This window comes from Mastigoproctus giganteus, chromosome 7 (assembly GCF_048544385.1).
Source record: "Mastigoproctus giganteus isolate SK-2022 chromosome 7, ASM4854438v1, whole genome shotgun sequence".
Lineage (NCBI taxonomy): Eukaryota > Metazoa > Arthropoda > Arachnida > Uropygi > Thelyphonidae > Mastigoproctus > Mastigoproctus giganteus.
Genome location: NC_143581.1, coordinates 105269908 through 105285993, shown reverse-complemented (window position 1 = coordinate 105285993; position 16086 = coordinate 105269908). Strand labels below are relative to the sequence as shown.

The 16086-nt window shown below is 38.0% G+C and overlaps 1 protein-coding gene across 4 annotated transcripts in view; it reads right to left on the bottom strand.

The window, feature by feature from the left end:
* Nucleotides 1-16086, bottom strand: part of LOC150083124 (centrosomal protein 20-like) — a 72610-nt gene that overhangs the window by 22305 nt on the left and 34219 nt on the right. For 3 of the 4 annotated variants that reach the window (XM_090377058.1, XM_090377056.1, XM_090377055.1), the window contains exon 3: nucleotides 13261-13345. In XM_090377058.1, the coding sequence (XP_090233184.1) occupies nucleotides 13261-13345 (85 nt within the window). Of the gene's footprint in view, nucleotides 1-11956; nucleotides 12088-13260; nucleotides 13346-16086 lie in introns of those variants that run through there. The other variant, XM_090377057.1, reaches the window with a different exon arrangement.

The window sequence follows — 16086 nt, the reverse complement described above, 5'->3', positions numbered from 1 at the left end:
TTTTGATACTGTTGCACATGGAAGATTACTGTAAAAATTGGAGCAGTATGGAATTAAGGGAAAGTTGCTGCTGCTGTGGATAAAGAGATAGTTGGGTGGAAAACAGAATGGTAATCAATGGACACTGCTCTTCGTGGACTAATGTTATTAGTGGTGTTCCCCCGGGGTTCGTGTTGGGCCCATTGTTGTTTTCTGTATTTATCAATATTGATGAAGGTATATCAGGTGTAATATCTAAGTTTGTAGATGAACAAAGGTTTGCAGGGTGTTAATGATAATAATGACAGTACATTACTGCAACAGGATCTAGAAAAGTTGAGCAGATGGGCTGAGAGGTGGCAACTGAGGTTTAACATTGACAAATGTAAAGTACTGCATATGAGTAGCAGTAACCCCAGAGTAACATATCAACTGTGTGGTACTACACTCAGGGTGGTAGAGAATGAAAAAGACCTGGGATAATTGTGTAGTAAAATATGAAATTTTCTGAGACATTCTGCAAGAGTAGCAGAATGCAGTCTTGTCAATGATATACAGAAATTTTTCTAGCAGGGATAAGGAGGTGATTATCACCTTGTATATGGCAATGGTCAGGCCACACCTTGAGTACTGCATATAGGTCTGGAGGATTCATTTTAGGAAGGATGGAGAGCTGCTTGGAATGAGTACAGAGAAGGGCAATGAGATTGGTGAATGGAACAAAGGTTTGCTCTTACAAGGAAAGACTTGAGTTCTGCAAATTGCAGTGTCTGGAGACTAGGCACCTGTGAGGTGATCTGATTGAAGTGTATAAAGCCTTGAATGGTTTGAGCATGCTCAATGCTGATGGTTTTCTTCTTCCTTTTGCTCAGAATAATAACCTGAGAGGTCATAAATTCAAATTGAGGAAAGACAGTTGTAGGATAGATGTGCAGAAGTTTGCCTTTAGTCAGCGGGTAGTTGATTGGTGGAACAGACTTCCATCTTTTGTTGTAAAAGTTGATAGCCTAAATAAATTTAAGGCTGAGCTGGACAGGTTTTTGGAACGAAGGGATGAAATGGAAGTGGTTTTTTTTTTTTTTTTTTTTTTTTTTTGCTGATGCTGCATAAGCTTGCTTTCTTGCATTGTATGCCTCTACTAACACTAAAGCTAATAAATAATCAATTATTTTTATCATTTTCTCAGTCTGATTGTTACTAGGATTGGGAATTGCACGATTTGGCAGACATTGCACATCTTTAAAATGTTGGAGTTCAGTTTGAGACTATAAACTGTGCAGCTGAAGAATTTGAGCTATTGGAAACATAAGATTCTTGAAAAATTTTTGCTGCTTTTTTACTTAATAAATGTACTTAATTGTGTTCAATAAAGTTTTAATAGTCCTAGTCACGTTTATGGCCAAAATTAAGTTATGACTTAATATTCATGGAGCCTTTGTATCGGTGATTTCGCATGAATACTGAATCTTGTAGTTAGTAACTTGTGCATGGTAATGTTTTCATTGTGGTTAAATACGAGGGGTGATCATTTAATTTGTAGACTGGTGCAAGATCTTATCTTAATTGTCATCATCTGAAACTTCTGTGAATTTATCCTTCTCAAAATACTCCTCTTGAACTTTATACACTTTCGTCACCACACATTAAATACTTCTTGCAACCCATTTTTCAAAAGACTGCAAAGCACTTCCATTGTGGCTCTGTGAGCATCGTTGTCGGAAGCAAAACGATTGCTTTTCAGAGCTTTCTTCAGATGTGGAAACTGTAAGAAATCACACAGGGCTAATTCTGGTGAATAAGGGGTATGTAGCAGAACCTTGGCACCTATGGTAGTGATCACTGGCTGCACAATATTAGCCATATGGGGGGGGCATGGCATTGTGTTGATAGAGAAACCACTTCACACCAGAAAGTTCGTGATGTTTCTCATGAATGGCGTGGCGAAGCATATTCTGAGAACCTCAGAATATGCTTCCTTATTCATAGTTGTCCCACGAGGCACAAAATGTGTAACAAAGAATGCCTTTTAAGTCAAAAAACAGAAGAACCATTTTGTTTATCAGCCGAAAGAGAAGCTTGAAATTTCTTAGGTTTTGGTGAATCAGAATGCTTCCATTCATTCACTCAACTTTTATTTTGTCTCTGGATCATAGTCAAAAATCCAAGTTTCATCACGAGTTACTATTTGATTTTAGAACTCCTGTGTTTCAAAACAATCAAGCATTTCTTTGCACAAGTTCACTCTTCGCTGTTTTTGTTCCGAAGTGGACATATGTCGCAACATTTTCAGTTGATCTTTCACAATATTGTGAGCACTATCATATGAAATGGAAATTCTAACAGCTAATTCATGAAGTGTAATTCGCCTGTCTTCATCCAAGATTTGCTGGACTTTTGCAATTTGCTCAGGAGTTGAGGAAGACGGCTGACCAGGTCTTGGGTCATCTGCAACAGACTCACGACCTTCACTGAATCACTTGAGCCATTTAAATATGGCCCTCCTACACTCTCAATACCATATGCTTCATTCATCTCTTTAACTGTTTCCGATGTGTTTAAGCCCCATCTGACACAATATCCTGGGTATAACCTTCATGCACAAGTACATGGTGGGTGACCACCCAGATGTGAACCAACGTAAGCAGGGGTCGAGGTGTGGCGCCCACACCACATGGAGGAACGCCACCCCTCTATGTTACCAGGCAGTACTAGGTGGTAGATGACTCTCATCAACCGGTGAAATACCACCACTTTGCTTATTGGAGGCTTGAAGTGGTGGAACCCACGTTTAGTCTCTAGAGCTAAGTTCCGGCCAACCCTTCCCTATCTCTTCCATCATGCAGTATGATTGATGATTTTTGAGGTTATGATGAATGTCGTGGCGAGATCCAATATTCATTACATTTCGAGGGTACAGCTCTAAAACGGTGTTCGCAGGCCGGCCGCTAGTTAGTACACCGGACTGACTGAACCTATTGGTAACTCTCTAGGAAGCTTCCGGATCAGCTAGTGTATAATCTTACTACCTCTACTCTGCCAGATAGTGACTGGAGGGAGTCCGAGTAGTGTGTATGCGGGGAGCATTGTCGAGGCCACGTTATGTCAAGGATCTGGGTATATTCTTACCATATGTACGCCATATCCAAAAATTTCATTACTTCATACAGCATGTCCCACACACTTTTTCTTACTATTGAATACACCATGAATTGTCAAAATAATAGAGCAAGCTTATCTGCGAAAAGATCTAAACCTCCCAAGGACTTCCTAATTCATTTCACAAATATACGTGGTCTCAATTCTAATCTCAACGATGTCCATTTCCACTTGCAGTCTTCCAAACCCCATGTACTTTTTCTGACTGAATCTCAGTTATCAGTTGATTCAACTACTGCTCATCTCAGATGCCCAAATTATTCGCTGTATGATTCTTTTTGCCTCAAAGGTGGTACTTGTGCATATGTCCGTTCTGATATCCCCTGTCAGAGACTTGGCAATTTGGAATCTCCTCTCTTTGATCTTCTCTGGCTTAAAATCTCTCTACCTCATTGTGTAAAATTCATCTGTTGCCTCTACCGTTCTCCCAACTCCACTAATCACTTGGAGCTCTTTGAATTCCTCTCATTGCAACTTGACTTTCTCCAGTCCAACTTTCCTAACAGTGAGGTAATTTTCCTTGGTGATTTTAACGTTCACAACTCCAGCTGGCTTCCGTTTTCTAGTCACACCGACCCAGCAGGTCGAGATGCTGAGGGGTTTGCAATTACTAATGACCTAGCACAGATTGTTCATTTACCTACAAGAATACCGGACAATCCTAATCATACAGCCAATACGCTTGATCTTTTTCTCACAAACAACCCTTCTAAGTACAAGGTTGAAGTGAGAGGTCCTTTAGGCACTTCAGATCACAACTTGGTGATTGTCTCTTCTCCAATGGAACCTTTATCTCATGGCTATTCCCAACCTCGTATTGTTTGGCATTACAAGAATGCAAAATGGGATGACCTGCGAGACTTCTTTTCTTCTTTTCCTTGATCTGATTACTGTTTCAAAACTTCTGATGTCAACGTTTGCTCAGATCGTGTCAGTGAAATTATTCTTGTAGGAATGGAATCCTTTATCCCACACTCCACTTTAAAATGTTGTCCTTTATCTAAACCTTGGTTTTCCAATAAATGTGCTAAGGCTGTCCAAGAGAAGAACGTTGCATATCGTAATTGGCTTGTTTCTAATTCTTCAGTTTCATTTTCTGCCTACACCAAAGCTCGCAACAATTGTAAAGCAGTTATTAATCAGTCCAAACTAGAGTTTGAACAGGCTAAGAGTAGAAAACTTGCTTCTTGCCCTAATGGTAGCCGAGCATTCTGGTCTCTTGCCAAAGCTATTGGCCGCAACTTTTGCCCATCTCTGCTCCCACCTCTGTCCAAACCAGATGGTTCTGTTGTCACTTCAGCCAAGAATAAAGCTGACCTGCTAGCATCCCATTTTTCTTCCAGCTATGTATTAATGATCTTGGTAAAACACCTCCCACCATTCCTAACACGCTCCATTCAATGCCTCCTGTGGTCTTCCGTCAAAAGGATATCAGAAGGATTTTGATGAATCTTGATGCTAAGAAAGCTCCAGGTCCTGATGGTATTTCTCCACTTGTTCTCAAAACCTGTGCTCCTGAACTTACTCCTATTCTTTGCCACCTTTTTTCACTTTCTTATTCCAAAGGTGTTTTTCCTTCTGCTTGGAAATTTGCTCATATCCAGCCAGTTCCTAAAAAGGGTGACAAATCCCTCCCATCCAATTATCGTCCCACTGCAATTACTTCTACTCTTTCTAAAGTAATGGAGAAATCAATTAACCGCCAACTCTTAAACTACCTAGAAACCTTCTGTCTGATCAACGATCGCCAGTATGGATTCCGTCAGTGTCGATCCACTGGTGATATTCTCGCTTATGTTACCCATTTATGGACTAATTCAATGGAAAGGTTCGGTGAAACACAAGTAGTTGCTCTTGACATCTCAAAGGCTTTTGATCGTGTTTGGCATAAAGGTCTTCTAAACAAGCTTCCATCTTATGGTTTGCCAACTGTTTTTAGTAATTGGTTATCCAGTTTTCTCTCTGATCGCTCACTGAGGGTGATGGTAGATGGCTCTCTGTCTTCTAACTTCTCCACTAATGCCGGTGTCCCCCAAGGTTCAGTTCTTTCCCCCACTCTTTTCCTCTTGTATATCAATGACCTTCTTCCATTGACTGGAAATCCTATCCATAGTTTTGCCGATGATAGCACATTGCATTCAACTTTCCATTTTGAGAAACCTTGTCCAGCTCAATCAGCTTCAAGTTCTCGAAAATCTGCTGCCAATTCCTTAAATGTCGATCTCAGGTAATTCTCCAGTGGGGCAAAGACAACTTAGTTGATTTCAACCCTTCTAAAACTCAATCTTGTCTTATATCTCGCAAAAAGGATTCTTCTGCTCCTATGCTTATCTTTAGTGACACTCCGATTTCTAGGCAAAATGATATATTTCTTTTGGGGATTACGCTGACTTCTAATCTCTCTTGGCACAAGCACATTACAAATATTGCTTCCTCTGCATCTAAAAAACTGGTTTTTTTCTTTCGTTCTCATCGTTACTTTTCTCCCAAACAGCTGCTCACTCTGTATAAATCGCAAATCTGCCCTGCCATGGAATATTGTTCCCACATCTGGGGTGGTGCCCCCAAAACCTCTCTCAGGCTTCTTGATTCCATTCAGAAGAGGGCAGTTAGGTTAATTAATGATTCATCTCTGACAGAGTCTCTCCACTCGCTTTCTCATAGACGCACTGTTTCTGCTGCATGCCTCTTCTACAGATACTTCCATGGGCACTGTTCTTCTGAATTGGCTTCTATAATTCCCGCTCTCTCTTTCAAAACAGTCCGAACACATGCCGCCACCAGCCAACATCCATTTACTGTCCAACTTCAAACCCACAGAACCAACTTTTCATCTTCCTCATTTATTCATTCAACTGCCGTTTTCTGGAACAACCTTCCTTCATATGTATTTCCTGAAAATTACAATCTACAGAAGTTCAAGTCCAATATCAACAAATATCTTCTTTCGTCTTCTCAACCTCCAACCCAAGCACGGTACTAAGTACTATAGGTCATAATACCTCTCGTGTTTGGGGTTCTCATAAAAAAAAAAAAATAATAAAAAATAAAAAAAAATAAAAAATAATGTATTGCTGTTCAATCTGTATTTTTGACATGATACTTGCTTCGAAACGATCGTCAGTGACACGCAGCTAATAAATTCTCTTCATGCAACACTAGCTCCACAAGTACCAGCATGTGCACACAGTCTGCTGCTCAGTAGCATATTAGCATTCCAGATGGGCACCTCTATCAGCAGTTATGAAAAGTTTGGGAGGTAAACAAAATCTTGCACCGGTCTGCAAATTAAATGATCACACGGGTTGGCATTTTTTTTGGCTAAGAAATTATTATCTAGCTAGGTTAAAACCAATTTACAACTTTACAAACATAATGGAATAGACTAATACAAGTAATGTAAATTTTGTAGCCTAATATATATATATATATATATATATATAATCTTATTTTTTAAACTTAATACCAACTGGATAAATTGGAAAAATTGCATACATCTGGAGCAATTTAATAAGAATTTAGAATATAAGTATTAGGGATGAAACTATACCCATGAGGCCAAAGGGCCAAGTATTTAGGTAACCCAAGTTGGACTTCTTTGTTGTATTCTATAAATAAATACATAGATTATAATAAAATAGTAAAATTAAAATGATGTGGCTCTGATATTTATTATTGATATTTAGATGTATTGAATGGAACGTTAGCTAGCTCCACTCAATATATCCCATCAATAATTAGCTGAGGCTATCTGTTTCTGTTTGCCATTTGCCAGTTTTTCTAGGTTCAAATATACTGAGAATTTACTGCAAATATACTATCAATTTAGTTTAATTACTTTAATATACATTCAATTTAGCAGAAAACTGGGAGAATAACTGCTAGCCCGACAGATAGCAGTGAAAATTATTAATAAAAAATAATGGAAGTGCATCAAGAATAATAAAAGTGAGTACCAACTATTATTTAGTGCAATTTATTTATGTAGTGAAAAGGAAAGGCTTATGCCAAAATTAAAGTGAATAGGAAGAGGAATAAGGATAGTAATAGACCTCAATCTCCCTCGAATTGCTCTAATAGATTTTGAGGTATAAAAATTTAGAGTTAGCAAGCAGAAAGCAAAAGCATAGAAACAGCATATAATTTAGATACTTGGGATTTACCGGGAGTATAACAGTCAGACCTTTTAGTAAGGATCCTGGTATTACAGCATGTAGTGATATTTGATGTAAATTAGAAGAAATTTTAGAATACCCAATGTTTCATAAATCCAATAATGAATAGAAAAATTACCTGATATTATAGAATTTTTAATGGATAAGATAAAAATATAGCTCTTTAGGAAATTATAAGAATAAATCTGCATGTACTGAAATGGGTATAGTTTTCACCCCTAATACTTATATTCTAAATTCTTGTCGTTTGTTATTTGGTTTTTAGGGGCATTAGCAACTAAGGCCATGTTTCTCCAGGGATATGCGGTGGTCATTCCCTGACCTTTCCGCATCCTCTGTATTTGGTGATCACAGGCTTGAACCCCAGTTTAATCAAGAAGCAAGTGCTACCGCACTGTTGCTCCTGCCCACCTGGCTATGGAGGTAGCCAGGTGGGCAGGAGCAACTCTCAGCTGCCCATCTCAACACCAGAACTTACATTCATGCATCAAGCAAGACAACAGCAATCTGCAAGGCAGAATGTATTGATCACGTGGGAGGTAGTTAGTCTTGGTGACCCTATTGTAAGGGAAAAGGGTAACATTGTGCAAAAATGATGGATGGAATAGAACCTGGGTATGTCCGCCATGGGCAAAAGTTTTATGAAATTCCATAGAAAATATTATCATTTATTTGCTTGAAAGGTGAAATTGTTTATATATTGTCACTAATGACATTAAGAGTAGGAATGTCTGAGGTCTTACTTAACAAGTAGAGTAAATCTATTCAAAGAGTAAAAACAGGTGCATGTACAGTCAGCCCTCATATAGCATGATAGTTATGTTCCTAGAAACCCTAGGGCAATACAAACAACAGGCCCTATGGGCAAAATAGGGTTAGGTGCCGACCACCCAAGATTGAACACACATTTGTAACAAAGAAAAAAAAAACCAAACACAATAAATAATCATAATAAAATACGCAAGTATTTTATTACGACTATTACGTAATAAAATACTGCTAATGCTTTTGCTTCTATCATAAGCAAACTTGTTTTTTTGTTTGATTTTCTATCCAAACAGATGATAGCCGTTCCATCTCTTCCAATTCTTTGTGTCTTGATCTAATGGATTTTAATTACACTTTGAGTTGTTCCTGCTATAAAAGTTGTTTTTATTTTCTCTGCATTCTTTCTAATTCTCGGCGTTGCCTCATTTAGGCCTGTAGCACATGCAATATCACATGGTCTTAATTTCGCTAGAAGTGTTTCAAAATTTCATTTTTTTTCTAACATAGGCAGATTGGCCATAACCCTTACCGAGAAAACCCCGGTGGACCGGAGGCCAGTGTGATTTTGGCCATAAACACTAGTATGAGGCTACTACTACAAATTTTTCCGGGTAAGAATTTTTGACCCAGTCCGCCTGTTTATCGATATTGCTTTTCTTTTTCTCTCTTAATCTGTAGTGTCTTCACCAGGACGCTTCCTTTTCACACCTTTTAAGTATTTTACTCATTTTTAGGGAATAAAGCACAATTACAAAATGAGGAGGCACGCTTGATACACATAAACAAAGCTGCGTGCGTGTAGCAACTGAATAAACACCACCATAAAGGCAGAGACACTATTAACACCTCACATTTTATTAAAGCACATTTCAGGGGGTTACAACCATAAAACAATAAAAACTATTTCCAGCTGAATTTCTGATAGTGGAATCTGTTATAAACTGGTGGTAAACTCGATCTAATTGCATTTGCAATAATACTGATAGCTGAAATTGTGTGGGTTTTTAGGTTATTATGGCGAAAAGTGTTTCCCCTTCACTGATATAAAAAACAAATACATTTTCAGAATCTTCTCTTCATTACTATCGTGTTGCATTCAGTTGGGGTGATTCTGCATTCGACTGCCATTTCTTGTAAACACATAGGCGAATCATGCATAAGCGAATTCGGTTTGTGTTATATACGATATTGTTCCCCTATTTATAAATCGTGTATGATCGAATTTGTGTAGTGTAAAGACGTTATACGAGGACTGACTGTATTGTATACCTGCACGTACCCTAATGCTAGGAGCATTGTAAATAAATTTGATGAATTTGAAGTACTAATCAAGTCATCAAATGGAGACATTGTATTGCTCAGACATGAAGGATGCACAACTTAAACACGGGATATACAATGTGTACATAGCATATAGTGTTGATTGTCAAGCAGCATTGGGGGTTCCCCACCATCTCCGTGTTTGTATACCATGTCACAGTACAAACTTTGTATAAGCCAGACAATGTGAGTTTTAATGTTCGCCTGCATAGTGTAGTGTTGGCTTGTTTTGTTTCTCCAGTCATTTAATTGCCTGTCCTCTGCCCCATGGAAGCAGGCCAGGTATAGTAGGGAACAGAAAGGTCACTGGAGGGTGTGAATCCTGGGTGATGCCTGAGCTTGCCAGGGAGGGCCCCAGAAAAAAAAAAAAAAAAACTCTGGAAAGTGAAAAAGAGAGCAGAGGAAAGAGATGAGAAGTTAAAGATACAGAGGGGGCACCCCTGTGGAAGGGGCCCATCCTCCACAGGGAAGACTGTTAAGAGAAGAAAAAGACTTGTGGTGGAGTCCACCATGCAAAAAGGTTGGGATGGGAGGTGGGAAAGGGAGACTGGGACTGTTGGTGGTTAAAGTCATAGGGATAGGGCACTATGTGGGGGGGGGGACTGCAGTGCTTCTCTGTTATTAATCCCACACTGGCGAGACCGGCTGAACCTGGTGTCAGCAAATATCACATCATGCCTGAGAAGAGGGGACATGATGTTAGCAGGGGGAATTTCCTGGTAGATTTCTTCCACTTAAGTCTAATTTGGGAGACCTGTCAGAAACAGCACACACACACTCTACATGCACTCAGCCCAACTGCACATCTGTCAATTTCATTTACACAATTGTGCTTTTTTCTTTTTTTTTAATATAGATATTTAGAGGCAGACTGAAAAACAGCACATAACACAACTTTCTCTCAGACATTTATCTTACTTTCATCATAACACAGACAGATAGGAGCTACCTAAATATAACTCCCAAGATATCACCATTTTTCTTTTTCTTTTTTTTAAATATTAATCATAAACATTAATTCAGTCACCGCATGGTTTACACAGGTTTACTCACATTTATACAACTTAACCTGCAAGAATAGCTAATTTGTTTTTTTATATACATATTCAGGGTACAACGGTTAACACTTATAGGAAATTCTAATTCATTCCCCATTTCCACAGACTTATCTCACTCAATACAGTATTATACTGTTCAGTCAACTATTTACCTGAACAGAATAACACATTATATTTATTTAGTTTTTTTTTTTTCGGAAGGTTAAGTGGATTCATTTCCCACCCAGCACAAGACACACACACATTCACTCACATATAAACACATCTATTCCTACATTTGCATACATATAATGTGTACATTGTATTGTATGCAATGTACAATTTTGCAAATGTGTACAGAAAGGACAGGAGGAGTTATGCTCTTAGTTAAGAAGCATATTAAATCTGAGGCAATGCATCCAGTTGACCTGGGTAGCCAAGTCCAATGCTGAGTCAGTCTGGTGTAACATAAGCACTGGGAAAATGAAAATCAGAAGTGTGTTATAGGCCTAATGACTGTGATCGGTATGCCAAACAACTATACAAATAGAGATACAGAGTTGGCCACTAAATTAGAATGTCTTATAATGGGGGATTTTAACTTTCCAGAGAGTTACTGGAACTTGTGGGTCACTCACACCTAGCAAGACTTTTCTGAATTTATTGGATGACTGTTTTCTAAAGCAGCATGTTAGAGAGGCAACAAGAGACAATATACTCTTGATCTGGTTATCAGCTTCATGGACATTAAGAAACTGCAGGTAAAGGACCCACTGGGTAACAGTGATCACAGTGTACTAATGAGGGATTTACTTAAACACATTACTGTCAAGGATAAATGAAAGTGCTTTTGCTTTCATAAGGATGACTAGTGGTCTGAGAATTTTTAAATTCTACGCAGTGGGACCAACTGATGTTACCATCATGAAATTCTAAATGGGAAGCATTTAAGGAATTAATCACAGAAGCTGCTAGGTGTTTAAGGCTCAGACTGAGCAAGGACTGTTCAGTCAATTGCTCAGTCCTGTTCAATGGACTGAGCAAGCTCAATGATGATGAAATTCTTCCTCTTTGCTCAGACTATACCCATGGGGAGGGCATAAATTCAAACTGAGGAAGCATGGTTGCAGAATAGATATGCAGAAAGTTTGCCTTCACCTTAGCAGGTGGTTGATTATTGGAACAAACTTCCATCTGTTATTGTGAAAGTGGGTAATCTGAATAAATTCAAGAACTAGACAAATTACTGAGGGGTTTGGACAGGTGATGTGGGAAAAGGTTTTTTTTTTTTTTTTTTTTTAATAGCTGATGCTTCATAAGCTTGTGTTTTTTTGCATCACTAATATCAATACTAATAATACATTTTTAGGAATAAATGTGGATTCTCAACTTCTTGGTCCATTGCACAAAGTTTCAGTCAGCCATTCTAACAGTATTTTGGTTTATGAAGTGCAACCTCACTCTCATTAATAATTTAAACACTATATTGAAATATTTTGCTATCTATATCCTACCTCATTTCCTCTGTGCACCATTAATTTGGTCTTTAATTCCCAAACTGACCCTTCAGACTACCATGTCAGCCAAAGATTTTTCAATCAGATGGTTTAAGTGCCAAGCTTGGACATTCTATTGTGTCATCTTGACAAGAACTATACCAAAAAATTTAAATAGTGCTTGTTACTGTTTGTTAGCAATACAAAGTAATTCAGCATTTTGTAATTCTAATCACTGACTTCCTTAACATCTTTGGACTTTCTTCAGTGGAAAATTCACACCAAAACCACCAAACCACTCCTCTTTAGTCTAAACTCTCCAGAATAAACAGATTTGATTCTTCATTCATCAACAGCTCTGCAAAGCTCACCATCTCCTTCGATGATCTTGACCCTGACATTTTATTATCACTTAAATTATGTAAATCCCTCTAGCTTAGCTGCACCAGGGTATTGTCCTTACTTTACTTGATAGCGACAAATAATTTTATATATATATAAAATTGTCACTGTTTTATATATATATATATATAAAACAGTGATAAATGCAAGCAACTGCACATGGGTAGCAGTAATCCTAGAATAACATTCCAACTGTGTGGTACCACATTCAGGGTAGTGGAAAATGAAAAAGACCAGTGAGTAACTGTGCAGTCAGATTTCAAATTCTCTGAGCACGGCAGATGGGTTGCTAGGACGGCTCATGAGATTTTGTCAATGATATACAAGAATTTTGCCAATTCATATAAGAGGCATTATTCTGCTATATAAAACAATAGCAAGGTCACATCTTGGATACTGCATACAGGTTCAGAAGCCTCATTTTAGGAAATGTGGATCTCTTGAAATGGGTGCAAAGAATATCAATGTGATTTGTGAGGAGAACAAAAGGGTACTCTTACTACATAAGTTCTGTAAATTGCAGCATCTGGAAACTAGGCACAGAGACCTGATTGAAGTGTTTAAGGTTTTAAATGGATTGAGTAAACTAAATGCTGATGGCATCCTTGGACAACATAAATAAGGGAACATAGTCTACCCTTTATCCATAGTAGTAATTTACTCCTAGGGACAGAGTGCTCCAATTTGCACATAAACTGAAAATGAATAGCACTGTAGAATAGATGTGTGGAATAGATGGTATGGGCAGGTGATATCTGAAGTTTCTTCTTCTTCTTTATTTATTTAATATTTTTTGGCTTATATAGCAAGCTTATAAGGTATAAATGTCCTTTCTTGTATCATTTGGCATACTAATTTTCTCAGTCTGATAAGAAAAAATCTGTTCAGCAAATTTGCTTGAAAATTTCAACCTGTAATAATACTTACATGTTTGATGTGTTTCTGCTTGTTTGAACACTTAACTGTTGTTGAAGAAATTCACGATCCAAAGGTAATTGTGGCTGATCAGATTCTGTAAAAAATGAAATAAATAAAAAAATAAGTAAATAATATCAGATAGGGATCCTTCTTCCATTAGAAAGTATAAAACTGATTAAACAATATTAAGCAGTAGGAGACCATGAGATTTTTGGCCAAAACAAGCAAAAAACAGGAACCTTTCCTATGTTTTCCTATTAAAACTTTTCTGCAAAAAAAAGCAGTTCTTCATAACAAAACAAGAGGAAAACAGATTTTTTTGGAAAAAGCAGTTTATTTATTTATTTATTTATTTTTTTTTAGCCACACTGCACTAGAAATTAAATTCTACTAGGATTACATTTTATATTAAAATATTGACAAAGCATTACACCAGTATAGTACAGTATGCTTTCAAATATTAGCATACCATTTTTTTTTTTTCTTTTGTCTGTGGATTTCTGTTTGGTTTGTGTTAGACATCAATTGATTTGAATTTCTAAAGAAGATACTGTTGTAGACTTTGCCCTCTTCAGAAATGCAAGTCGAAGTTTAGTTTTGTTCATAGCAATGGCATCACTGTTTACACTTGCAATTAATAGCATTTACAAAGCTTTACCAGAAAGGTCTAAACTCACTTTTTAATTTTTCTCATCTGGCTGAATAATCCCACACACTCAGCATTGCTATCAGGAATTATTAAAATGCCAATCATGACTTAGGATAATTTGTTATTTATATTTCACTCCTCCTTGTACACTTATCTGTTCCCAACCAAGGACCATTGTATATCAATTCTTCCTTCCTTCTATCTGGTAGGTTCTCACAATGAAACTGACAAAACTAACAATGCAAAACACCTATTGTTTTCATTGTTTCATTAGCTTTAGGGATGCCAAGAATTACTGGAAACTTGTCCAAAATTTTAAAATGATGTGCTACCAATTTATAAAATTCATACTTTCTTGACATTTATAAGAACAATTTTTTTTTTTTTTTTTTCAATGGGAACCTGCACCACATTCACATGCAGTAATAAAGTACTCTGAGAAGTCTTGTGTAGTTGCAGTGTGCAGATGTCCGTCAACATGCTCCTCCAAAATCTGTAACGTTTCAGTGGCACAGTGATACCATTGTTTAGACCGGCCTCCGTAGCCGAGTGGGCAGGAGCGGGAGTGCAGTAGCACACGCTCTTTGAATAGACCGGGGTTCAAGCCCCTGACTGCTGAATACGGTCGATCTGCCAACCCGCACTGGACCAGCGTGGCAGATTATGGTCCATTTCCCTCAGCATGAATTGTTGAGGCTTCCATCCTGCAGTGGGTTGATAATGGCTGCACTTTACTTTTTACTTTTACCTTCCGACGCAGATTTAAGTCACCAACCCAGATCTTTAAGCAGTTCAGGAAAGAAGATACAAGGTAAACAGATATTTATGATTTGATTTTAATATTATGCTATACCGAAAGCCAACAGTGCTCTGTGTGCTCTTTGTGTCCTGTCCCTTAATCATAATCTTCTCTCAAGGTCGCCCGTGTGAACTTCACCTCACTGCACGGGAAATTGTTCTAAAGCTGAAAGAACCCTCTACATTTGTCCTTGAGAGTCGCGACCTAGTAGAGTTAATTTTTTCTTAGAATATCCAACAACCATCACTCACTGATCATTCACCAACAGCCCTATTCAGCAATATGAAAAAAAGCAGTGAAGTTCCTATCAAGCATAAACACCGTAGTGATACCTAATTGCAACCATCCCAACATACCCAGAAGTAAGGATAATGCTGCCAAAGGGAACAAATCTTTCAATGGCCAAGGTGATATTTCAATGACATCACCTCGCAAGAGCGAAGTCTCAGAGTGTGCCGTGGATTGCAAAAAACATGTGAGAATGGGTTGCAAACTAAAGTCTGCCAACAGCGAAAACAAAATAAAAAGCAAGATTGCAATAACCTCCAACTGCTAAAAGATAATCTGAAATGTAATAGCCAAACCAAAAATATTAAAGCAGCACCTACAGCAAACTGCAGAAAGTCAACTGCACCCAAACTACCCAGCTTAATGATGATACAGAAAGAACTATCATTGTTAAAAACTTATGTGGTAAAGAAAGAAAAGGAATTCGCAGAACAGATTCTGAATCCATTAAAAGAATGTTTCTTGTGGAACACATATATCCATTGAAGTGAAACAGCTTAAAACTAGGCAAACAGGCTACGCCTCATTTCTAATAAGGTGTTCACCCTCTGCCTATGAAGAAGTTTTGGATCCCAACTTCTGGCCTCTGGCATACCTATCTGACCTTTCTCTGAGGAAAAAAGGCAATCCTTCCAGCAACCTCCACTAACTCGTCCTCTACAATAGCAATTATATTGATCCCGAGCAATGAAGGCATGTCCTGCTATCAGAAAGAAGGTTCCCCCTCAGATTTTTTTTGTTCTCATGTAACAAAATGTTCGCAGTGTGTGTAACAAGATAGACACCATGGAGGTGATCCTCCTTGCAAGCAAAATTGACATTCTTTCCATTACTGAGATGTAGTTAGAACCTGATCAGGATTACACTGTCGTTGTTCTGCCTGCAAGATTTTAAGTTTAGTTTACCTCTAGCGAATTCAGAATGTTGCCACTCCACCACGACAGGGTGGTGGAGTGGCAACCTTTTTTAATCAGTCAAAGTTTAATAATTAATAAGTAGTCCAGTGAGTCCACCAATTTTGAAGCATCAATCTTAATCCTAGCTCACAATAAGGACATTATTGACATCTGCACAGTCTATGTTCCTCCAATGCCCACTC